The 23664-nt window shown below is 45.6% G+C and overlaps 3 protein-coding genes across 9 annotated transcripts in view; 2 read left to right on the forward strand and 1 right to left on the reverse strand.

Annotated features, from left to right (window-relative positions):
- Window positions 1-8596, forward strand: part of LOC135097770 (uncharacterized) — a 19896-nt gene extending 11300 nt beyond the window's left edge. The window contains 12 exon segments of the mRNA XM_063999797.1: window positions 1-57; window positions 1151-1314; window positions 1316-1366; window positions 1777-2025; window positions 2439-2589; window positions 2783-2926; window positions 3400-3485; window positions 3487-3606; window positions 3929-4029; window positions 5767-5842; window positions 6485-6600; window positions 6776-8596. The exon segment at window positions 1-57 is cut by the window's left edge and continues 45 nt beyond it. Coding sequence (XP_063855867.1) covers window positions 1-57; window positions 1151-1314; window positions 1316-1366; window positions 1777-2025; window positions 2439-2589; window positions 2783-2926; window positions 3400-3485; window positions 3487-3606; window positions 3929-4029; window positions 5767-5842; window positions 6485-6600; window positions 6776-7946 — 2486 coding nt within the window. The 3' untranslated portion in view covers window positions 7947-8596.
- A 525-nt stretch (window positions 8597-9121) lies between these two features.
- LOC135097781 (uncharacterized) lies at window positions 9122-21611 on the forward strand. The gene is made up of 8 exons (XM_063999818.1): window positions 9122-9337; window positions 10057-13403; window positions 13654-13737; window positions 13983-14347; window positions 14628-14814; window positions 14953-16548; window positions 16680-16752; window positions 16996-21611. The coding sequence occupies exons 2-6, from the start codon at window positions 11664-11666 to the stop codon at window positions 15391-15393; spliced, it is 2817 nt and encodes a 938-aa protein (XP_063855888.1). The 5' UTR covers window positions 9122-9337; window positions 10057-11663; the 3' UTR covers window positions 15394-16548; window positions 16680-16752; window positions 16996-21611.
- LOC135097783 (protein AAR2 homolog) overlaps window positions 21563-23664 on the reverse strand; it is a 41217-nt gene continuing 39115 nt past the window's right edge. For all 7 annotated transcript variants that reach the window (XM_063999827.1, XM_063999826.1, XM_063999828.1 and 4 more), the window contains 3 exons: window positions 23204-23387; window positions 22580-22804; window positions 21563-21689 (listed from right to left, as the gene is read on the reverse strand). In XM_063999827.1, coding sequence (XP_063855897.1) covers window positions 22583-22804; window positions 23204-23387 — 406 coding nt within the window. In that variant the 3' untranslated portion in view covers window positions 21563-21689; window positions 22580-22582. The remainder of the gene's footprint in view (window positions 21690-22579; window positions 22805-23203; window positions 23388-23664) is intronic.

The following is a 23664-nucleotide window of genomic DNA, read 5'->3' on the forward strand; positions in this document are numbered from 1 at the left end:
TGAAGAGGAAAGCCCTCACCACTGGAATATTTGACAGCAAGAAGGAAGAAGGAAAAGGTGAGATGAAGTTTGGTTAGGTTAGGTTACGTTAGGTTAGGTTAGGTTAGGTTAGGTTAGGTTAGGTTAGGTTAGGTTACGTGTGGTTAGGTTAGGTTAGGTTAGGTTTGGTTAGGTTTGGTTAGGTTAGGTTAGGTTAGGTCAGGTTACATTAGGTTAGGTTAGGTTAGGTTACGTTAGGTTAGGTTAGGTTACGTTAGGTTACGTTAGGTTAGGTTAGGTTAGGTGTGGTTAGGTTACGTGAGGTTAGGTTAGGTGTGGTTAGGTTAGGTTAGGTTAGGTTAGGTTGGGTTAGGTTAGGTTAGGTTAGGTTAGGTTAGGTTAGGTGTGGTTAGGTTAGGTTAGGTTAGGTTACATTAGGTTAGGTTAGGTTAGGTTAGGTTGGGTTAGGTTAGGTTAGGTTAGGTTAGGTTAGGTTACGTTAGGTTAGGTTAGGTGTGGTTAGGTTAGGTTAGGTTAGGTTGGGTTAGGTTACGTTAGGTTAGGTTAGGTTAGGTTACGTTAGGTTACGTTAGGTTAGGTTAGGTGTGGTTAGGTTAGGTTAGGTTAGGTTGGGTTAGGTTAGGTTAGGTTAGGTTAGGTTGGGTTAGGTTAGGTTAGGTTAGGTTAGGTTGGGTTAGGTTAGGTTAGGTTAGGTTGGGTTAGGTTAGGTTAGGTTTGGTTAGGTTAGGTTGGGTTAAGTTAGGTTAGGTTAGGTTGGGTTTGGTTAGGTTAGGTTAGGTTAGGTTTGGTTAGGTTGGGTTAAGTTAGGTTAGGTTAGGTTAGGTTTGGTTAGGTTAGGTTAGGTTAGGTTTGGTTAGGTTAGGTTTGGTTGGGTTAGGTTAGGTTAGGTGTGGTTAGGTTGGGTTAGGTTGGGTTAGGTTAGGTTAGGTGTGGTTAGGTTAGGTTAGGTTAGGTTTGGTTAGGTTGGGTTAAGTTAGGTTAGGTTTGGTTTGGTTAGGTTAGGTTAGGTTAGGTTTGGTTAGGTTAGGTTGGGTTAAGTTAGGTTAGGTTAAGTTAGATTTGGTTAAGTTAGGTTTGGTTAAGTTAGGTTAGGTTACGTACGTACTGACTCCCTCTCCCTCTCTCTCACACTCCCTCTCTCTCTCGCAAGATGGCGTGGAGGGAGGGCAAGTCTTTGGTCTTTCCCTGAACAAGTGCCTGGAAAATGAGAGGTTAAGAAGCAGGGAAATGGCAGAGAAGGCAGCATTAACAGCAGCTGCCGCCGCCGCCACCGCTGCCACGGAAGAGATGAGTCCTTTTAGTAGGAAGTCTTCTCAGGGGGGGGTCCCACGCCTCCTTCTCCTCGCTCAATGAAGGAAATAAACAGGTGTGTCTGTGTGTGTGTCTGTGTGTGTGTGTGTGTGTGTGTGTGTGTTTGGGTGCTGGGTGAAGAAGAATGAGTAGATGAAGGAGGAGGAAGAGGAGGAGGAGGAGGAGAAGGAGGAGGAGGAGGAAATAAGCAGGTGTGTCTGTGTGTGTGTCTGTGTGTGTGTGTGTGTGTGTGTGTGTGTGTGTGTGTTTGGGTGCTGGGTGAAGAAGAATGAGTAGATGAAGGAGGAGGAGGAAGAGGAGGAAGAGGAGGAATGATAGTAGTAGTAGTAGTAGTAATAGTAGTAGTAGTAACTATTATTTTTATTATCATTATCACTATTACTATCATAACCACCACCACCACCACCACCACCACCACCACGCCCACATCACACCCACGCCCTCTCTGTGTCTCTCCCTTTACAGTCCATGGGGTCCCTCGAGAGTCTGAACTTAGACCGAAAACGACCAAGCTTGGCAGGGAGCACCACCGGGGGAGGAGGGGGTGACGGGTTAGGCCTCTCCCCCTCCCCCTTGACTGCAGACCTCCTTGTGGTTGACCCTAGTCCCCAGATACCAGGCCTAGTCAGTACGTGTTTAAGATATCTTCAGAGTAATGGTCTTCACACTCTAGGCCTCTTCAGGGTGTCTTCATCAAAGAAAAGGGTTAGACAGGTGTGTATAGGTGTGTACAGGTGCGTGTGTGGGGTTCGGGGTACTGGTGTGTGTGTTTGTGTGTTTGTTTGTGTGTTTGTGTTCTACTGTTAGTATTATTTGTGGATTTTTTGTGTGTTTTTTTGTCGTTTTTTTTCTGTTTTCCTTCAGTTTTCTCTGTCTGTGTCTTTCGATGTGTGTGTGTGTGTGTGTGTGTGTGTGTGTCTGTGTGTGTGCGTGCGTGTGTGCGTGCGTGTGTGCATTACCTGTTTATTAACCTGTAAGCCAATTCCTGTCAGTCAATTCCCAGCCAATTATTCCAGTCAATTCCAGACCACTACTACTACAACAACAACAATTACTACTACCACTACTACTACTACCACCACTAATATATCACCCACTCCTCTTCCACCACCACCACCACTTCGTAGCTTCGTGAAGAGTTCGATAAAGGCGGCGAGGTGTGGCTGTCAGATCAACACAGCCCTCACGACGTGGCAACTTTACTTAAAGAGTTCTTCAGGGATCTTCCGGAGCCCTTACTGACCAGGGAACTGTACGAGCCCTTCATCAAGACCCAGAGTAAGTGGTGGGGGGGCGTGGGAAGGCGTGGGTGGGCGTGGGAGGGCGTGGGAGGGCGTGGGAGGGCGTGGGAGGGCTTGGGAGAAAGGGATGTGTGTTTAGGGTTTGTTTAATTTGGTTTAGTCTCTCTGTGTGTGTGTGTGCGTGTCTCTCTCTCACTCTCACTCTCTCTCACTCTCTCTCTCTCTCACAGGAATAAGGAACAGAAAGTTGCAGTTCGAGGCGCTGCAGTATTTGGTTCAACTGATGCCAGTGCCGAATAGAGACACTTTGTATTCCCTTCTCACCTTTCTGGCAACTGTGGCGGAGCATTCAACTGATCGCATCTCGGAGACAGGTGTGTGTGTGCGTGTGTGTGTGTGTGTGTGTGTGTGTGTCCATGTTATTATTGCAAGTTAGCCAGTGTTCTTAATCTTCCATCCCTTTCACTGTTAAAACTCTGCCTTGTCCACCTCTCCAGTGCAAGATTAACCAGTTCTTTCACCCCTTTCACTGCTAAACTGATTGTCCCCCCTCACCAGTGCAAGATTAACCAGTTCTTTCGTTTCTTTCACTGCTAAACTGCCTTGTCCCCCCTTACCAATGCAAGATTAACCAGTTCTTTCACCCCTTTCACTGCTAAACTGCCTTGTCCCCCTCACCAATGCAAGATTAACCAGTTCTTTCACCCCTTTCACTGCCAAACTGCCTTGTCCCCCTCACCAGTGCAAGATTAACCAGTTCTTTCACCCCTTTCACTGCTAAACTGATTGTCCCTCTTACCAATGCAAGGGTTAACCAGCACCTTCGCACCACATCTCTCCCACACAGGTGAAATGTTGCAAGGAAACAAGATGGACAGCAGCAATTTAGCAACGCTCTTTGCACCCAACATTCTACACACAGTCAAGGCAGGTGGCGGGTGGTGGTAGTGGTGGTAGCAGCGGGGAACAAGCGACGATAGATATGGCTCAACAAGCAGAGGAGATCATTAGTGTTGTGAGGACAATGATAGATCACAATAAGGACCTTTTTGAGGTGAGTAAGTGGGTGCAGGAGTGTGTGGGTGTGACTGCGGGTGTAGCAGACGTAAAAAGAGAGAGAGAGAAGGAGAAGAGATCAATCAAGTGTGTGGGTGTGACTGAGGGTGTAGCAGACGTAGAAAGAGAGAGAGAGAGAGAGAAGAGATGAATAAATGATAAACCGAAGGAAACACAAAAATGAATAAAGAAATTAATAAAAAAAAAAAAAAACAGTTATTCCTTTTCATAATTGACTTAACCCCTTTATAAAACACCTAATCCTTTATATAAGCGATCTCATTCTTTATAAGGCAATCCAATCGTCTATATATCATCAGGTGCAGCCAGACATGTTAGACGAGACCTACCAGCACCTCATGGACAGCAACCCAGAGGCGCTAGACATCCTGCTGAGGCGCCGCTGTGCTGGAGGAGATAAGTAAGTGAATGTGTGTCTGTTTGTGTCTCGATCCCACCCTGCTGCCACCATTTATTTGCATTTTCGTTCTTTGTTTTTGTCGTTTTTTTTTCTTTGTTCTTTTTGTCTGATTTCTCTCTCTCTCTCTCTCTCTCTCTCTCCTCTCTCTCTCTCTCTCCTCTCTCTCTCTCTCTCTCTCTCTCTCTCTCTCTCTCTCTCTCTCTCTCTCTCTCTCTCTCTCATCTTTATCATTCTTTATTTTCTATGTTCATTTATCTATTTATTTTTTTCGCTTTCTTTAAATATTCCTTTTTTATCTCTTCTATTTATTATTATTATTATTATTATTATTATTATTATTGTTATTATTAACATTTAACAAAAAGCTACATTAACAATAACACACACAGTAGTAGTAGTAGTAGTAGTAGTAGTAGTAGTAGTAGTAGTGGTAGTAGTAGTAGTAGTAGTAGTAGTAGTAGTAGTAGTAGAGACAGACAGACAGACAGACAGGTGAAACGAGAGAGAGAAAGAGAGAGAGAGAGAGAGAGAGAGAGAGAGAGAGAGAGAGAGAGAGAGAGAGAGAGAGAATGCGTTTTATTGCTACACACATAAACAACAAGAACAACAACAACAACAAGAATAATAATAATAATAATAATAATAATAATAATAATAATAATAATAATTAAATGGATAACTTAAATAAATGAATGAATAAAATAAATAAATAACTTAATAATTTGAAATATACTATGCGTGTTACGGTCTCTCTCTCTCTCTCTCTCTCTCTCTCTCTCTCTCTCTCTCTCTCTCTCTCTCTCTCTCTCTCTCTCTCTCTCTCTCTCTCTCTCTCTCTCTCTCTAATAATAAGAAAATATTAGTTTTTCTCTCTCTCTCTCTCTCTCTCTCTCTCTCTCTCTCTCTCTCTCCTCTCTCTCTCTCTCTCTCTCTCTCTCTCTCTCTCTCTCTCTCTCTCTCTCTAATAATAATAATAAGAAAATATTAGTTTTTTTTAATTGTAAATAAAAAGAAAATGAAAAAAATAAATAAATAAACTTGTTTTATATGTTAATTAAAATATTGTTATCAGACTCTTCTTCTTCTTCTTCTTCTTCTTCTTCTTCTTCTTCTTCTTCTTCTTCTTCTTCTTCTTTATTATTATTATTATCATTATTATTACTTCTATTATTCTTATTCCTCGTTTTTATCTTCTTTATTTTCATATTTATTTGTTTATTTGTTTATTTGTTTATTTGTTCGTTTGTTTGTTTGTTTTAATCATCATTGTTGTTGTTGTTGTTTTCTTTCTTTATTTTCATTTTTTTATTTTTCCGTTTTCTTATTTTTATTACGATTTTTCTCTTCTTCTTCTTCTTCTTCTTCTTCTTCTTCTTCTTCTTCTTCTTCTTCTTCTTCTTCTTCTTCTTCTTCTTCTTCTTGTGTGTGTTTTGAAATTATAACTGACCTCTCTCTCTCTTTCTCTCTCTCCCTCCCTCTCTTCCTTCCTTCCTTCCTCCTCCTCCTCCTCCTCCTCCTCCTCCTCCTCCTTCTCCTCCTCCCTCCTCCTCTTCCATATTCTGTCCTCTCTTCCATTCCTTCCTCCCTTCCCTTCTTCCTTCCTGTCCTCCTCTCCCTCTCTCCCTTTCTCTTCCTTCCTTTGTTGTTTTCCTTTTAATCCCCTTCTTTCTCCCTCCCTCCTCCTCCTCCTCCTCCTCCTCCTCCTCCTCCTCCTCCTCCTCCTCCTCCTCCTTCAAGTCGCGGCCAGCACCTGCAGGAACTTCTAGCCTGTCTCCTGGACCCCCCACAGGCCCAGAGACTCGTTATGTCAAGCGTGAGTATCCTTCGAAGGACTCTCCCCCTGTAGGATCCCCCCTGTAGGACCCCCTCTGTGGGACCCCCTCTGTGGGACCCCCTCTGTGGGACCCCCCCTGTAGGACACCCCCCTGTAGGACACCCACTATTGGACTCCCCTTGTAGGATCCCCTATAGGACCATCCCCTTGTAGGATACCTCATGTAGGACCCCCTCTGTAGGACCCCCCCCATGTAGGACCCCCATGAAGGATATCTACCCCGACTTTAAGGACTCCTAGCCCCCTTAAAGACCCCCCCGAAGGACTCCCCATCGAGATATCCTACAGTCCTTCATTTATTTAGTTTTGTTTAAGTTAGGTTAGGTTAGGTTTGTGTGTCTGTGTGTCTGTGTGTCTTTTCTTCCCTCCTTCGTTTTGTGAGGAGGAGGAGGAGGAGGAGGAGGAGGAGGAGGAGGAGAAGAAGGAGGAAAAGGAGAGCACTTGGGTTAAAAGTGTTATTATTATTATTATTATTATTATTATTATTATTATCATTATTATTATTATTATTATTATCATTACTAAACATTTTTTCCTTTTTTTATATTCTCTCTCTCTCTCTCTCTCTCTCTCTCTCTCTCTCTCTCTCTCTCTCTCTCTCTCTCTCTCTCTCTCTCTCTCTCTCCCAGCCTGGACCTGGAGGTGGAGACAAGCAGCAGTCTGTGTGAGGGCAGCGAGTGCTCCTCCTCCCTCCCACGCTCCCCAACTGACCCGCACTTGCACCACGACTTCGACAGGTGTGTGTGTGTGTGTGTGTGTGTGTGTGTGTAGTCAGTAAGTTTATCTATCTGTCTATCTATCTATTTATCTTTGTGTGTGTGTGTGTGTGTGTGTGTGTGTGTGTGTGTGTGTGTGTGTGTGTGTGTGTGTGTGCGTGCGTGTTGAGCGAATCGCCAGCTGGTGTCGTTGCAGGAGGCGCCTAGAGGAGGAGGAGGAGAGCCGCGGGCGTCGCGTGGGCGGCGAGGAGCGGGCGTGGTTCAGGCGGCGGGACAAATCGTCCTCGAGGGAGCGAGAGGACAAGCACCACCACCACCACTACCAGCAGCAGCAGCAGCAGCAGGAGAAAAGCAGCAGCAGGTGGTTCAGGCGGCGCGACAAGAGCTGCGACGAGGCGGCGAGGCGGCGCGGCGCGGCGGCGGCGGCGGCGGCAGCGGAGGCGGAGGCGCAGCTGAAGGTGCCAGACGCCGCGCCGCGCCGCCTGTCCTCGCCAGAGATTGACCGCGCCGGCGTGATCACCGCCTCGCTGCGCATCCCCGTGCCGCTGGGCGCCGCGCCGCGCCCCGCCGAGGAGGAGGCGGCGCGGCACAGGGTGGCCTCCCAGCGCACCAGCAGCGGCGGGGCGACGGGTGGCGCGGGCGGCAGTGGTGGCGGCGGGGGGCGGCAGCGGTCAGGCAGCAGTGACTCGTACCTGGGGCAGGCCATCACGGCGGCCATGACCTTCCAGCCGCTCAGCAAGAAGAGCGGTGACCGTCTCAGCCATGACTCAGTGCTGTCCTCCTCCTCCGCCGACGCCTTCACGCTGTCCCCCTCCCCCCGCAACACCCCCCTGTCCGACCCCTCTGCCTCGGGGGCCTCCTCCCCACTCAGCAGGACGGGCTCGCCGCCCCCGTGGCTCAGCCCCGACTCCGGCACCCCCGGCCTGTCGCCCCCCAGCTCCCCCCCAGTGCAGACCCGCCGCAGGGGGGAGCCGCGGCCCCTCACCTCCGTCACCGCCGCGCCCGCCGCCGTCGCCGCCGCCCGGGGCCCCGCCGTGCCGCCCCGCGCCAGGGCGTCCCCCGCGGGGCAACTGCAGCCCCAGGGCGCCTTCCCCCTGGGCCGCTCCCGCACAGCAGAGCACATCCGCCCCGAGGCGGTGCAGGTGGAGAGCGGCGCGCGGCGCGGCAGCGCGGCGCGGCGCTACACACGGCGGCGTTACACAGGGGAGCGGCACCCCACGGGGCAGCTGCCGGACCTGAGTAGCATGGCGGGGGAGGGCGGCGCGGGGGGTGCGGGGGGTGCGGGAGGCGCGGCGCAGCAGGCCACGCTGTGGAAGCGGTGGGAGATCATCGCCTCGGACCCCACAGAGCCTGAGACATTCGTGTGACGCGCCGCCACGCCGCCACGCGCCGCCACGCCACGCCACGCTACCACGCCACGCTACCACGCCGCGACCACGCCACGCCTGGCACTGCCACGCCCGGCAGTGCCACAGCCAGCCAGCCTACCTGCGTAGCAGCCAGCCAGCAGCCAGTGCCCCGGCAGCAGTGCCTCTCACCACCACCACTGCCTCAGACCAGTGCCTCGGATCACTGCCCTCCACCACCACCACCACCAGTGCCTCACACCAGTGCCAACAGCAGTGCCACACAGCAGTGCCTCTCAGCAGCAGTGCCACACAGCAGTGCCTCACAGCAGTGCCACACAGCAGTGCCTCACAGCAGTGCCACACAGCAGTCAGTGCCTCACAGCACCAGTGACTTGAACAACACTCAGTGCTTCACACAACACTGTCTTGCACCAACTGATATAACACAATCTTGAGGGAACAGTGTGTGTGTGTGTGTGTGTGTGTGTGCGCGCGAGAGAGAGAGAGAGAGAGAGAGAGAGTGTGTGTGTGTGTGTGTGTGTGTGTGTGTGTGTGTGTGTACAGAGACCTACGTACAGTTCCCCAGGGGGCGCCTCCCCCCCCCATTGCCTGACAGTCTTTTCTATACAACAATGTACAAGAATGATAATAATGATATATTTCAGAGACATTTTGTTTATATATTGCCCTCTTCTGCTACTACTACTACTACTACTACTACTACTACTACTACTACTACTACTCTCTCTCTCTCTCTCTCTCTCTCTCTCTCTCTCTCTCTCTCTCTCTCTCTCTCTCTCTCATCAACATCATCACGGTGACCCAGTAAGAGGCTAGCGTGCCAGAGGTCAAGGCAGGTCACGTGATGTCAGGTCAGTGACGATGATGTTATTTGCAAATTAGTTAACATTTTTATTTTATATTTGATTCATTTATTTATTATCTCTTTTTTTATCATTATTCTTTAATTAATTCGATAAACAATTAAAACGAATGAATTACTTAATAAAAAATACAGTATTGATTCTAATTAATTTCATTGCTTGCTGTTGTTGTTGTTATTATTATTATTATTATTATTATTTTTATTATTATTATTATTATTATTATTATGAAGGAAGGAGTGAAGGTGTTGCTGGGATGAAAATTAACGTAAGAATTAGTGTTTAAATTTGCACAGTTAGTTTTTTCTTTATTCATTCATCCTTACAGCTTACCAATCAAAGTAATTCCTGGGAGAATATAGCATAGGAATTACTATTTAAGATGCATTATTTGATTTCTTTCTGTGTGCCTCGTCTTTGTCCCACAGTTTAAATTGAAATATCCGAGGCAGCTGGGGCGTCAAGATCAGGATCAAGTGGGAGCCGTGGCAACGGAGGAATTGCTCACCTTTCTCATGGCGTCTCGTGAGTCACCCTTCTTGTATTTTTGACGTTTTATTGAGTTGTTTTGGTTTTTACATGTGTTTTTTTGGTGTTTGGATTGAATATAAGTGTGTTGGGAAGATGTAGAGGCGAGGATTGTTAAATGTTAGGGATTAGTTAGGCTGTGTGATGAGAAAATGTGTCGTATGTGATTTGTTTATTTATTTATTTTGCTTGTGCCTAATTTTGATGTGTTTACCAGCGTGTGTCGCCTTGAGGGATAGTAGTGTAGTGGTTGGTAAGTGTTGTGGGTTAAGGCAAGTGTTATCAATGTCAGCATTTTATATATTATTGAGTCCATCCACCCGTAACAATGCGGGGCCTGGCGGTGGTGGTGGTGGCGGCGGTGGGGCGGGGCGGGGCGGTCATCTGGCCACGGTAATGTTTGTGAAGTTTGCCCCGCCACAAAATTCTATTAAAGTCATTGTTTTTTTTTATTTTTTGGTTGGCTGTGGAGAAAATAAAAATATTGCTTGCTTTACCTGATAGGGGTCACGCTCCCCCTAAACACCCTCGCCCCCCGCCGTCGACCACCCCCTCACCCCGACCTGACCTAACCTAGTGACCCCAGTTAACTTAATGTGAGCTGCACCCCTTTCAACCCCATTGACCTAACCTAACGAGGGGTTATGCTGCCTTAACCCCCCTAACCTAAGCTGACCTGACCCTCTGTCCACCTGACCATTGTCTTGCCCACACAGGAGGACGGTACAGGACACACACACGCACACACACACATGCTGAGTGATGAAGAGTTCCCAGAAGACATTGAAGAAGAAATCCCTTCCTCTTCTGACGAGGAGGAGGAGGAGGAGGAGGAGGGGCCGACCTTTCTTCATCCCTTGACCCTCCTCCACCTCCACCATACTGCTGCTGCTGCCGAAGGAGGAGGAGGAGGAGGAGGAGGAGGAGGAGGGAGTGTGTTTCCAGATAAAGGTTCTGATGCCAAATATATTCATGTGTGGGATACTGGAGAGGAAGAGGAGGAAGAGGAAGAGGAGGAGGAGGAGAGGATAAGTGGGGGTGATGACAGAGAAACAGAAGAAGGAAGAAGAGAAGTGAAAACAAACATTATTGAAGGAAACAAGAATGAGGAAGAAGAAGAAATAGAAGAGGAGGAGGAGGAGAGAATAGGAGGAACAGAAGAAGAAGAAGGAGGAGAAGAGGTAGAAATAGAAATGAAAGAGAGAAATAAGAACAAGGAAGAAGAAATAGAAGAAGAGGAGGAGGAGGAGGAGAGAAAGAACAAGGAAGAAGAAATAGAAGAAGAAGAAGAGGAGGAGGAGGAGGAGGAGGAAGAAGAGAAGAGAATAGAAAAAGAACAACAACAACAAGATTCAAAAAATTTAATTCCAACCAGCACCATTGCATCTCCAGACACTTCCCCCTTTACCTGCTCCCCCAGCCCCTCCCCAGCCACTTCAGGGGACTGGGGGGGCACGGACAGCAGTGACAGCAGCACAAGGGACCGTTCTGTCAGCGAGGTCAGCGTCCCTGTGCCACAAATCAGCATAATATCGCTAAATTCACCCAAGGTTCGGAATCTTGTTCACCATTTCACTGGCAATGTTGAGGCAGCGTTGAGCCTCCCCGGGGGTGTTGCCGCAGGGGATACCACCACAGGGGAGTTGCATAGGGTACCCTGATCCCACCGCACCACAGTTTGCCGCATTCCACCATAGGGGTGCGAGAGAAAGTGAGTTATTTTACGGGAAAATTGTTCGAGAGGAATGTAAACAAGCCAGTCACTGGAGGTGTTGCCACAGGGGACACAGAGACGCTACCACAGACCATCCACAGCACCACAGGCTACCACAGCGAGCCACACAGCCTGCCACAGCCCCCAGGACACCGCAAACCCTACCACAGCTTAACAGAAACCACCCAATCACATCAACCACATCACACATACCACGGCCTTTCACAGCCGATCCTACCGCAGTCAGGCCTCTCGCAGCCTACCACAGCCTGCCACAGCCTACCCACTACCACAGCGGTGCCACAGAGAGCTTGGCACAGCGCATTACAACCTCCGTGCCAGAATGTAAACAAACAAACAAAAATTGGACACGTTTCTGATGAGATTGTGACCTGTCTTCCCTCTTCTTCCTCTTCCTCCTCTTCCTCCTCCTCTTCTCAGCCAAAAACTCCCTTTCTTCCTCCCTCCTCTTCCTCCTCCTCCTCACAGCCTCACACCTCTCTTCCTCCTGCCTCTTCTTGTCTTCCTGCCAAATTAAGTGAAATAGCTTGGAGGAGGAGAAGAAAAGAGGAAGAGGAGGAGGAGAAGGAAGAGAGAGGTGCCAACAAAATGCCATACAGTGCCACACAAAATGAAAACAGTGCCATTTGTGACCACTACAGTGCCATGCAGAAAGAAAAGCAAGGAAATGAAGGAGCAGGGTGCCAAAACAGTGACAGGGAGATGCAGACAAACATACAGACGAACAGTGGTGCGCAGAACAGTGAAAAATGGGGAGGAAACAGTGAAATTGAGGAAAACGAGGAAGAAACGCAGCAGACCACACACGTGAACGTACAAACAGACGCACAGACAAACGCAGGCAAAGAAAACGGTGAAAAACAGCAAAGTGTCACCGGAACACAGCCAAGAAACAGCAAAAAAACACCGCAAAACACACACGCAAACACACACATCACCGAAAAACACCAGAACACCCCTCGCAGCACCCCCCAACACAACGCCAAGCCACGAATCAGACCACAGCATTTGCCACAGCGCCCAAGAGTGAGCGACCTGAACAGCAACACCCCTACACCACCTCTGTCCCCCACACACAGCAGGCCCTTGTCGCAGCAGTCCCGCCAGGCCTCCCGCAGCCTGCACAGCCTCTCCCCCAGGGGCCGCGTGACCCAGGGGCAACGCAGCAGGTCCCTGAACGCAAGCACCGACAGTTTAGGGGTCACCGTCCGGCCGGTTAAGTCCCGTGGCGTTAACCTCGTCCGCAGATGTGTCAGCACAGCCTCTCTCGACCAGGAGGGTGCTAAAGGCCACAGCAGCACCCATGGGGGCTTGAGGCGAGCACACAGCACCAGTCTAAGCAGTGTCGGCCCTGGGAGAGCAGCCAGACTTCCAGATTACAGCCACGTTCAAGGTAAAGTGCGTCAATACATCCGCGACATTAAACAGCAGCGATTTCGGCCCCCCAGCCACTCCCTGCCGAGCACCCCAGCACGCCGGCACCCCAGACACACCCCAGAGTCCCTGGCCACCTACCGGCACACCCCAGAGCCCCTAGGCACCTCAGGGCTGGACTTAGAGACCTTTCTTCATGCCACACCGTCTGAGGAGGAGGAGATGTCGCCGAGATTTAGAAAACTTCGCAAGGAGGTGCTGGGCTTGGACGGGGGCTCGAAGGAGGTGCTTAAAGAAGTCCTGGAGTTACTGGCAGAGGAGCGAAAGTGTCGATATGCCAGTGACACGACCCTGGCAGCCCTACAACTCCAGCATGACAACTTGAACGCAATGTTTGCCGAGAAACAGAACGAGATCGACAGACTTCGGTTCCTACACACGCAGGAGGTAAACAAAGAATACATCGTGACCTTGAAGGCAAACCAGGCCAGTTACCGGGACCCCTGCGACACTGCACGACCCCCCAGCACCCCGCCCGACCCCTCCAGGACCTCACCAATGTGCCCTCTGACCCACTTCCCATCAGAGCTCTCGGTCAGTGCCCCTTGTCTCATCAGAGCTACCTCCACCCCAATTGCTCATCCAGTACTGAACTTTACTTTTGATACAGAAGAGATAGGAGGAGGAGGAGGAGGAGGAGGAGGAGGAGGAGGAGATAGCAGTGTTGAAAGAGAAGGAGGAGGAGGAGGAGGAGGAGAAATCAGAGTTTCAAGAGAAGAAGAAGGAGAAGGAACAAGAGGAAGAGGAATAGGAGGAAGAAGTGGAAGAACAGAAGAGAGAGAAGGAAGAAAAGTGAGTGAAGGAAGGAAGAAGGAAGAAGAGGAGGAGGAGAAGAGGAAGAATGAGAGAATAGTGGAGAAATGGAAGGAGGAGACACAAGGAATAATAAGAAAGGTGGGAAATAGTAATAATAATAATAATAATGATAATATTAACTTGAATTTTTTTATTTTTATTCTCTCTCTCTCTCTCTCTCTCTCTCTCTCTCTCTCTCTCTCTCTCTCTCTCTCTCTCTCTCTCTCTCTCTCTCTCTCTCTCTCTCTCTCTCTCTCTCTCTCTCTCTCTCTCTCTCTCTCTCTCTCATATCAGTTCCAACCTAACTTAACCCAACACAACCTAACCTAACCTAACCTAATATCTGCAGGTGAAGGACTTAGCCATCTTACTGAAGGGAAATGCTCTGAAGGACTCGGAAAGGGACACTATCTGGAAATGCATACTGAAGGAGGTAAGTGGTAGCAGTAATAGTAGTAGTAGTAGTAGTAGTAGTAGTAGTAATAGTAATTTTATTTAATTTTTCCCTCAAATTACCTTTCATTAACTGTTTCAACATTTTATCGGAGAGAGAGAAAGACCGACAGACAGACAGACAGACAGACAGACAGACAGACAAACAGACAGACAGACAGACAGACAGACAGACAGACAATAACCATACACGGCATCTTATAATCGATGTTCCTCTCTCTACAGTACTGGGCATCCTCGTCACAGTTTCCCCTCATCTCACTGCTCAGCCCTTCCCAGCTCTCCAGCAGCCTCCTACAGGGCGCTGGGCAGGCCATACAGGCTGTGGCAACCTTCTACAGTCTACAGGTCAAGACGCAGGCCCCTATGTGCCCCCTACCTCTGAAAAACCCCATAGATTTGAACAACTTCGAAAAAAACCTTGTGTCTGGATCTGGTAATGTTTCGTCCGCTGCGGGAGAACCTGTGGGTGTTTCTCCTGGTCCTGTGGGTCGGTCGGGTCCCCAAGGGTGTGTTCTGCCCCCACAGGCGTCTGCAGGCCCCGTGGGAGGTGCTGGGGGCTTAGGAGAGGGCTGTCAATATGGTCTAAGGTGAGTTTTTGTGTGTGTTTGTATGTTTGTTTGGGTTTGGTTTGTCTAATCCTTTCCTCTTTTAGTCAACCAGTCCTTCCTTCCTTCCTTCCTTCCTTCCTTCCTTCCTTCCTTCCTTCCTTCCTTCCTTCCTTCCTTCCTTCCTTCCTTCCTTCCTTCCTTCCTTCCTCTCCCAGTCCACTCCTATCATCTATATTTCTATAAGGTATACGAAACATTCTAAACCCCTCCTTCATTTGTTTACCCTCTCAATAACTGTCTTTTTCCTCCTTTATTTCAGTTCCCCCAGTGTTGCCATCACCACAGGAGGTACCAAGGGGTGTAGCAGTCCCCCACAGACCCCCACTGAGGCCACAGGGCAGGAGACAGCCCCAGGAGAGAAGGGAGGGGCTGGGGAAGATGAGGAGGTGTTGGCGAGTCCTGTTAATTCCCAGCAGTCCTTGAAAACAGTGGGGCCTCTTGAAAAGGTGTGTGTTTGTGTGTTTGTGTGTGTGTTTGTTGGTTCGTAGAGGAGTGAGCGGTGTCATTGGACTCTCTCACTCTCCTTAATCTCTCTTTCACTCTCTCTCACTCTCTCTCTCACTCTCTCTCTCTCTCCCTCACAGGTCAAGTTATGGCAGGCATCACTGCTCAACCCGGAACCTCTCGCTCCAACCTCCCCATCTTCGAACTCTACCAGCTCCTCCCCCAGCCCTGCCCCATCCCTCCTCTCCCTTGCATCTAGTCACTCCTTCACCCCAGACACCTTCCCCACACCCCAGGCCCCACACACCCCTGGGGAGAGGCAGGAACGCACCCCAAACAGCTGTCATGTCTCGAAATCAAATAAAAGGCAGTTTTTGAAGACTTGGGGTTCAAACAGTGGTACCCCCCGCTTCTCCCCCAACCCCACGCCCCCGGACGCCCTCCCGTGCCACCCCGCGGACACCCTGGGGGAGGCTGGGGCACCCCACGCACCCCACACACCCCAGGGATGCAGACAGTGGGTGCCCGGGATCAGAGCACAGTTTGAGATTAAGTCAGAATGCAAGCCTGGACCCAGTTGACTTCACACTGTCTTGTCAGCCCTCCCACAGCCTCCCACAGCCTCTGATGGCCTCCCACAGCGCGTCACAGCCTCCTACAGCATTGGACGCCACAACACAGCCCCCCACAGCACACCAGTCCCTCCCACAGCGGCCAGAAGCATCACATGGCAAAACGGTTAACCAAAACGAACAGATACACAAACTGACACACGTACACACAGCACCAAACGCCACAGAGTCAACGCACAGCATCTCACAGCAGCCAGAGGGACAGCACAGCATCATGGACTCCCCAGACACCCTCACAGCACCACAGCACACAGCAGAGGATGAAATATTAAGCTTAGCCTTTGCATCACCTGTCGTAAACAGCACTGGGGGAGATGACAGCACACAGTGGCACACAGCAGGGACCCAGGGACTAGTGAGGACTGAACAGCAAGCCACAGCATCACCAGACCCTGTGGATGCTGTGAGGGAAGCAGGACAACCACACACAATGCACAAGATCGAGAAACAGACAAAAAGAAGAACCATCAATTCGAAGGATAACTTTAAGACAAGATTCCTAACTTCTGCTGCTACTTCTGCTGCTACTACTGCTACCACTACTACGGCTACTGCTACAGGGGGTGCGTCTGTGTCCTCCAGCGATATTTACCAGAGTATATCGAGACTTAGACGAGACTTCACCATTATACAAGATCAAATTCTCGGAACAGGGAAGGAAAAAAAGAACATTCGAAGAGCAAGGAGGACCAGAGGAAGACGTGACACTGACACACAAACGCACACACACACAAAACGGAAGCCACTACGGGCTTTAGACCTCTCATGTGACTCTGGCAATAGTGACCGCAGTGTTACCAACCCCCTGTGTGACCCTAGCAGCGCGGACAGCCGGAAACAAAGGCTGGAAAGACCAGGAATGAGGTCAGGGGTCACAGGAGAGGGAAACAGTGCTGGAATTAGTAAAAGGGAATACCGGCACACTTCTTCCTCTTCCTCTTCCTCCTCGCCGCAGTTCAGGTCGCCACAGCCTTGCCGCAGCCAGCCACACCCACCGCAGGCCACCACACACCCTCACACAGCGGTGCCAGGGCTCGACACAGCACTGCACAGCCGAGAACAGTCCATGCCGAATTCTTTAGTGATTTATATTCAGAATTTTAAGTAAGTTTGGTTTGTGTGTGTGTGTGTTTTGATATACTACTATCATTATTATTATTATTATTATTATTATTATTATTATTCATTTCTAATATAATTTTTCTCTCTCTCAACCACCCCCACCACCACCACAGCCCCCCTTGTGAGGACAGCGACTACCACCACCACCACCACCACAGCCACAGCAGATGTAGACACAGAAGAAGGGTTCGTAATAATAATAATAATAATAATAATGTTTAAAAATGATCAAATTGAAAATATTGAGAGAAAAAGGAAGATTCTCTCTCTCTCTCTCTCTCTCTCTCTCTCTCTCTCTCTCTCTCTCTCTCTCTCTCTCTCTCTCTCTCTCTCTCTCTCTCTCTCTCTCTCTCTCTCTCTCTCTCTCTCTCTCTCTCTCTCTCTCTCTCTCTCTCTCTCTCTCCTTCTCACACTCCCTCTCTCCCACAGACAAGATCACATGAACTCTCCCACACCCTTGACCTGACCACGCAGCTGGCCAGGACCGTACTGAGGCGATCTGAGAGTCTCCTAACTTCTCTGTCCCAACCCAGTGGCAGAAACAGCCCAAGAAGTAGCCCAAATGTAGCCTGCCATAAGAGATAGCCCTGAGGTAGCTCAAAAATAGCCCAAAGATTAGGTTGCCAAAAAAAATAGCCCAAAGATTTTAAAGAATGGGTTTTTTTTATGTTTTATTTATTTAGTTTATTTATTTATTTATTTATTTTAGTTGTAAAGGAAGTTAGGATTTTTTTTTTAGCCAGTGAGTTCTCTAAGTCAAGAAAGCTGTGTGTGTGTGTGTATGTTTGTGTGTCAGTCAGTCAGTCAGTCAGACATACAGACAGACAGACAGACTTTACCAATGAAAGAGTGACAACAACCTCTAGTCTATTAAAAGTACAGAATTAATATTAAGAGAGAGAGAGAGAGAGAGAGATAGTAATTGTAGTGTGTGTGTGTGTGTGTGTGTGTGTGAGAGAGAAAGAGAGAGAGAGAGAGAGAAACATGATTAGCTGCCCAGATCCCCATTCGAGGCAGCTGATTGGTTGACAGCTTGGTGCTTGTATCTGATTGGTCACCGTGACTTAGATGCCGGCAGGTGATTGGTTGGAATTACTACTGTTACTGTTATTTTTAAGTTCTGACTAAGATGTAATGGAAAATGTTGTGTTTCTGATAATTTTTGGGGTTATTTTCAAGTTTGGCCAAGTTCTGACTAAGTTCTGAATTAAAATAGTGTGTTTTTGTGAAGATTTTTAGTCTAGGAAAGTTTGGCTAAGTTTTTATTAAGTTCTGAATTAAAATGTTGTGTTTCTGACAAGATTTTTATGTTATTTTCAAGTTTGGCCAAGTTCTGACTAAGTTCTGAATTAAAATAGTGTGTTTTTGTGAAGATTTTTGGTGTAGGAAAGTTTGGCCAAGATTTTATTAAGTTCTGAATTAAAATGTTGTGTTTCTGACAAGATTTTTATGTTATTTTCAAGTTTGGCCAAGTTCTGACTAAGTTCTGAATTAAAATATTGTATTTTTGTGAAGATTTTTGGTCTAGGAAAGTTTGGCTAAGATTTTATTAAGTTCTGAATTAAAATATCATGTTTGTGACAAGTTTTGGGGTTATTGTCAAGTTTAGCTGAGTTCTGACTAAGTTCTGAATTAAAATATTGTGTTTTTGTGAAGATTTTGGGTCTAGGAAAGTTTGGCTAAGATTTTATTAAGTTCTGAATTAAAATGTTGTGTTTCTGATAAGTTTTTTATGTTATTTTCAAGTTTGGCCAAGTTCTGACTAAGTTCTGAATTAAAATAGTGTTTTTAGTAAAGATTTTTGGTCTAGGAAAGTTTGGCTTAGACTTTATTAAGTTCTGAATTAAAATGTTGTGTTTCTGATAAGTTTTGGGGGTTATTTTTCAAGTTTGGCCAAGTTCTGACTAAGTTCTGAATTAAAATAGTGGTTTTTGTGAAGATTTTTGGTCTAGGAAAGTTTGGCCAAGATTTTATTAAGTTCTGAATAAAAATGTTGTGTTTCTGATAAGTTTTTGAGGTTATTGTCAAGTTTGGCCAAGTTCTGACTAAGTTTTAATTGAAAATATTGTGTTTTTTGTGAAGATTTTTGGTCTAGGAAAGTTTGGCTAAGATTTTATTAAGTTCTGAATTAAAATATCATGTTTGTGATAAGCTTTTTAGGTTATTTTGAAGTTTGGCCGAGTTCTGACAAAGTTTTAATTGAAATTATTGTGTCTTTGTGAAGATTTTTGGTCTAGGAAAGTTTGGCTAAGTTTTTATTAAGTTCTGAATTAAAATCTCATATTTCTGATAAGTTTTTGATGTTATTTTCAAGTTTGGCCAAGTTCTGACTAAGTTCTGAATTAAAATATTGTGTTTTTGTGAAGATTTTGGGTCTAGAAAAGTTTGGCTAAGATTTTATTAAGTTCTGAATTAAAATGTTGTGTTTCTGATAAGTTTTTGAGGTTATTGTCAAGTTTGGCCGAGTTCTGACTAAGTTTTAATTGAAAATATTGTGTTTTTTGTGAAGATTTTTGGTCTAGGAAAGTTTGGCTAAGTTTTTATTAAGTTCTGAATTAAAATGTTGTGTTTCTGATAAGTTTTTGAGGTTATTGTCAAGTTTGGCCAAGTTCTGACTAAGTTCTGAATTAAAATATTGTGTTTTTGTGAAGATTTTTGGTCTAGGAAAGTTTGCCTAAGTTTTTATTAAGTTCTGAATTAAAATGTTGTGTTTCTGATAAGTTTTTTATGTTATTTTCAAGTTTGGCCAAGTTCTGACTAAGTTTTAATTGAAAATATTGTGTTTTTGACAAGTTTATAAGTGTGAAAGTTTATGTTAAGTTCATTGCAGTGAAATTTGATGTGTACACTTAACTTATATACTCTTATGGAAACTTACAAGGGCCTCAAAAGTTACTTAGAAAATATTAGAGGAAGAAATGTTTACTTATTTTGTATTGTGAGAGGGAGAGAGAGAGAGGTCTGGTGCCTTGTAAAAATAATAATAATAATAGTAATAGTAATAATAATAATTCGTACAAAAATATCCGTCCATAGAAAATATTCATGTTTTTTATCACATCATTATTATTATTATTATTATTATTATTATTATTATTATTATTATTATTATTATTATTATTATTATTATTGCTACTACTACTACTACTACTACCACTACTATCACCGCCAATTCACTCCCAGCACCACCACCATTACCACCACCACCACTACTACTACTACTACTACTACTACTACTACTACCACCATTTATATTTTTCCCATACAATTAGGCATATTATTGTCATCTTTTATAGTAGTAGTAGTAGTAGTAGGCCTAGTCACCATACACACAATATTTCATAACAAACCTTTATGTACATATTTCTGCATATTTCAATTTCTTATTTTATTTATGTTTTTTTTATTCATTCCAGTGATTTTTAGCAATACACTCCATATTTAGACCTATGTGTTTGTGTGTGTGTGTGTTAGGTGACCCAGCATGACCTCTCATTGTGACCTCTGCCGTTTGAGTCATGTCTGGTGAGAAATTGATGTACACTAGCATTGAAACCATTTGAGATTCAGATAAGCTGGCCAATGTTGTGTTTGGGGTGTTTGACTAATTAATTAATTGTGTTTCAAATAAGCTGGGCAGTGTTTGGTGTGTTTGGCTAAGAAGTAAATGTGTTTCGGATAAGCTAGACAGGGTTATGTTGTGTTGAGGGTGTTTGGCTGAGAATTAATTGTGTTTCGGGTAACCTGGACAGTGTTGCGTTGTGTTCAGGGTGTCTGGTGAAGGAAAAAGTGTGCATTTTGGGTGTCTGGTGAAGGGTAAACTGTTGTATTTTGGGTAAACCAGTAGAATATTTGGACAAGTTGTGTTTGTGATGAAAGAAATTGTGCATAGAATATTTAGGCATTTTTTTTTTTTTTTAATTAAGTACAGATGTGGTGTGTGTTTTTTTTTTGTGTTTGGTAAAGGGTAAACTGTTGTAATTGAGGTAAAATGGTGTTGAGGATTGTGAAGATTTTGTTAACTTATATATTTCATTGTATCTGATTCTTTTGTCTTCTTCCTCCTCCTCCTCCTTTTCTGTCTTTCTTTCTTGTGTTCCTTCTTCCTCCTCTTCTTCCTCCTCCTCCTCCTCTTCTTTCTCTTCTTCCTCTCCTCCTCCTTTTCTGTCTTTCTTGTGTTCCTTCTTCCTCCTCTTCTTCCTCTCTTCCTCCTTCTCTTCTTTCTGTCTTTCTTGTGTTCTTTCTTCCTCCTCCTCTTTCTCTTCTTCCTCTCCTCTTCCTCCTCCTCCTCCTCTTCTTTCAGTCTTTCTTTCTTGTGTTCCTTCTTCCTCCTCCTCCTCCTCCTCTTCTTCTTCTTTGTCTTTCTTGTGTTCCTTCCTTCTCTTCTTCCTCTCTTCCTCTTCCTTCTCTTCTGTGTTTCTTTGTTGTGTTTTGTTCCTTCTTCCTCCCCTTCCTTCCTCTTCTTTCTCTTCTTCCTCTCTTCCTTCCTCTTCTTTCTCTTCTTCCTCTCTTCCTTTGTCTTGCCTCTTCTTCCTGTCTTCCTCTTTTCATTTATTGTTTTATGTTCCTTCCTCCTCCTCCTACTCCTCTTCTTCTTCTTCTTCTTCTGTTTCTCCATACTCTTTCATTCTTCCACAGTCATCCTCTTCACTTCCATGTCTTCCTTTAATTCATCTGTACCTCCTCCTCCTCATCTTCCTCTTCCTCTCTTCCCTGTGTAAGTAAAATTCACTTCCATGTCTTCCTTTAATTCATCTGTACCTCCTCCTCCTCCTCTTCCTCTCTTCCCTGAGTCTTTAAGTAAAATTCAGGTTTGTTATTATTATTATTATTATTATTATTATTATTATTATTATTATTATTATTATTATCTTTTATCAAGTTAATATTTTCTTGTGTTATTTTTTTACTACTACTTATTATTGCAACATTCTAAACTTTTCTAGTAAAGATAAAAGTTTAATATTAGAGTCAGAAAGGAGAGAGAGAGAAAAAATTTAATCTTAACCCTTTATTTTCTTAATGTCTTATAAACTTTAACAGAACACAGCATTTTCTTCCTCCGGTGACCGTCTGTGTGTGTGTCTGTACGTACTGCAGGCCGCTGGAGACACGTGCACAGCCTAAGGAGAGAGTGAGTGTTAAAATGGGGTAGGGTGTGGGTCTATATTGGTGGGGGGGGCTGTGGGTGGTGACTGTGGGTAAGTCAACATACTGTGGGGGACATACTGTGGGGCTGTGGGCTGTGAGTGAGAGAGAGAGAGAGAGAGAGAGAGAGAGAGAGAGAGAGAGAGAGAGAGAGAGAGAGAGAGAGAGAGAGAGCTACTACTACTACTACTACTACTTTTTCTTCTTTCTTCTTCTTCCTCTTCTTTCTTCTTCTTTACATTATTCTTCTCTTCTTTCTCTTCTTTCTTCTTCTTTACATTATTCTTCTTCTTTTCTCCCTTCTTCTTCTTCTTCTTTACATTATTCTTCTCTTCTTTTCTCCCTTCTTTCTTCTTCTTTACATTCATTCTTCTTCTCTTCTCCCTTCTTCTTTCTCTTCTTTCTTCTTCTTTACATTCTTCTCTTCTTTTCTCCTTTCTTCTTCTTCTTTACATTCTTCTTCTCTTCTCCCTTCTTCTTTCTTCTTTATATTCTTCTCTTCTTTTCTCCCTTCTTTCTTCTTTACATTCTTCTCCTTTTCTCCCTTCTTCTTTCTTCTTCTTTTCTTTTTCTTCTTTACATTATTCTTCTCTTCTTTTCTCCTTTCTTCTTCTTTACATTCTTCTCTTCTTTTCTCCCTTCTTCTTTTCTTCTTTCTTCTTCTTTACGTTCTTCTCTTCTTTTCCCCTTTCTCTTCTTCTTTCTCTTCCTCCATTCCTATCCTCTCTCTCTCTACAAAACACACACACAAAGAAGAGAGGACCAAGAAAACAAGAGAAAAAATAAAACAAACAAATCACACAAACACACTTACAAACACACCCCTTCCCAGAACACACCCATTCCCCCCCATCACCCCACACACCTCTCAAGTCACGTCAACCACCACTGGCGCGTACTCTCCCTCGTCCCCAAGTGTCAGGTCCCACTCGAACTTGGCAGAGAGGTGGTTCTTGAAGCGCCGAGCCTTAAGGACCAAGGCAGGGGGCAGACGGGCGGCGTTGTCCTCGATGTTGGCAAAGAGGGTGGTGAGCGCAGAAGCAAGGAAGTTGTTGGACTCTACGATGTCAACAAATAGGTCTTCAGGGATCTGTGGGGGAGGAAAGGGTGTGTTAGGAGTGTTTGAAGTGATGCTACTACTACTACTACTGCTACTACTACTACTACTGGTGCTGCTATAGAGGAAGTTAAGGTCCTGCTACTGCTAATACTACTACTGTTTGAGAGAAGGGAGGCTGAAATAGTGCTACTACTACTACTACTACTACTACTACTACTACTACTACTACTACTACTGGGGTCTGGAAGGGAAAGTTCGGATTGTAAAGTGTGTGGCATTCCTACTACTACTACTACTACTACTACAACTACCACCACCACCACCACTAACTTAGAGAAAGAGAGAGAGAGAGAGAGAGAGAGAGAAACCAATTCTATATATAGAAAGACAAAAAATACAACAACAACAACATCAACAACACCAACCAACCTCATTAACCTGGTAGTGTAGGACGGAGAGAAGCTTGACATACAACTGTGGCTCCTCCAGCAGCACCTCCTCTGCCCGGCACAGCTGCCCCACCAAGCACCTCCACTGCTCCCAGCCGTCCCACACCTGTGCCACCAAGAAGCTGACGAAGGCCACCTGGAGCTCTGCCACTAAGCTGTCCAGTCTGCAAGAGTAATCCGAATCAGAATTTATTTAATATTGTACATAATTTTGTGTGTTGCTATTAATGCTATTACAATTCTGGAGTGCTGAAAATATACAATAACAACAACTACTACTACTATTACTACAATTAGAGAGAGAGAGAGAGAGAGAGAGAGAGAGAGAGAGAGAGAGAGAGAGAGAGAGAGAGAGAGAGAGAAAAGAGAGAAGAAAGATAGAAAAGAAAAAGAGGAGATGGAAAAGAAGAAAAAATAAATAAAATAAAGAAATAGTAAATA

Source organism: Scylla paramamosain, unplaced genomic scaffold (assembly GCF_035594125.1).
Source record: "Scylla paramamosain isolate STU-SP2022 unplaced genomic scaffold, ASM3559412v1 Contig31, whole genome shotgun sequence".
Classification (NCBI taxonomy): Eukaryota; Metazoa; Arthropoda; class Malacostraca; order Decapoda; family Portunidae; genus Scylla; species Scylla paramamosain.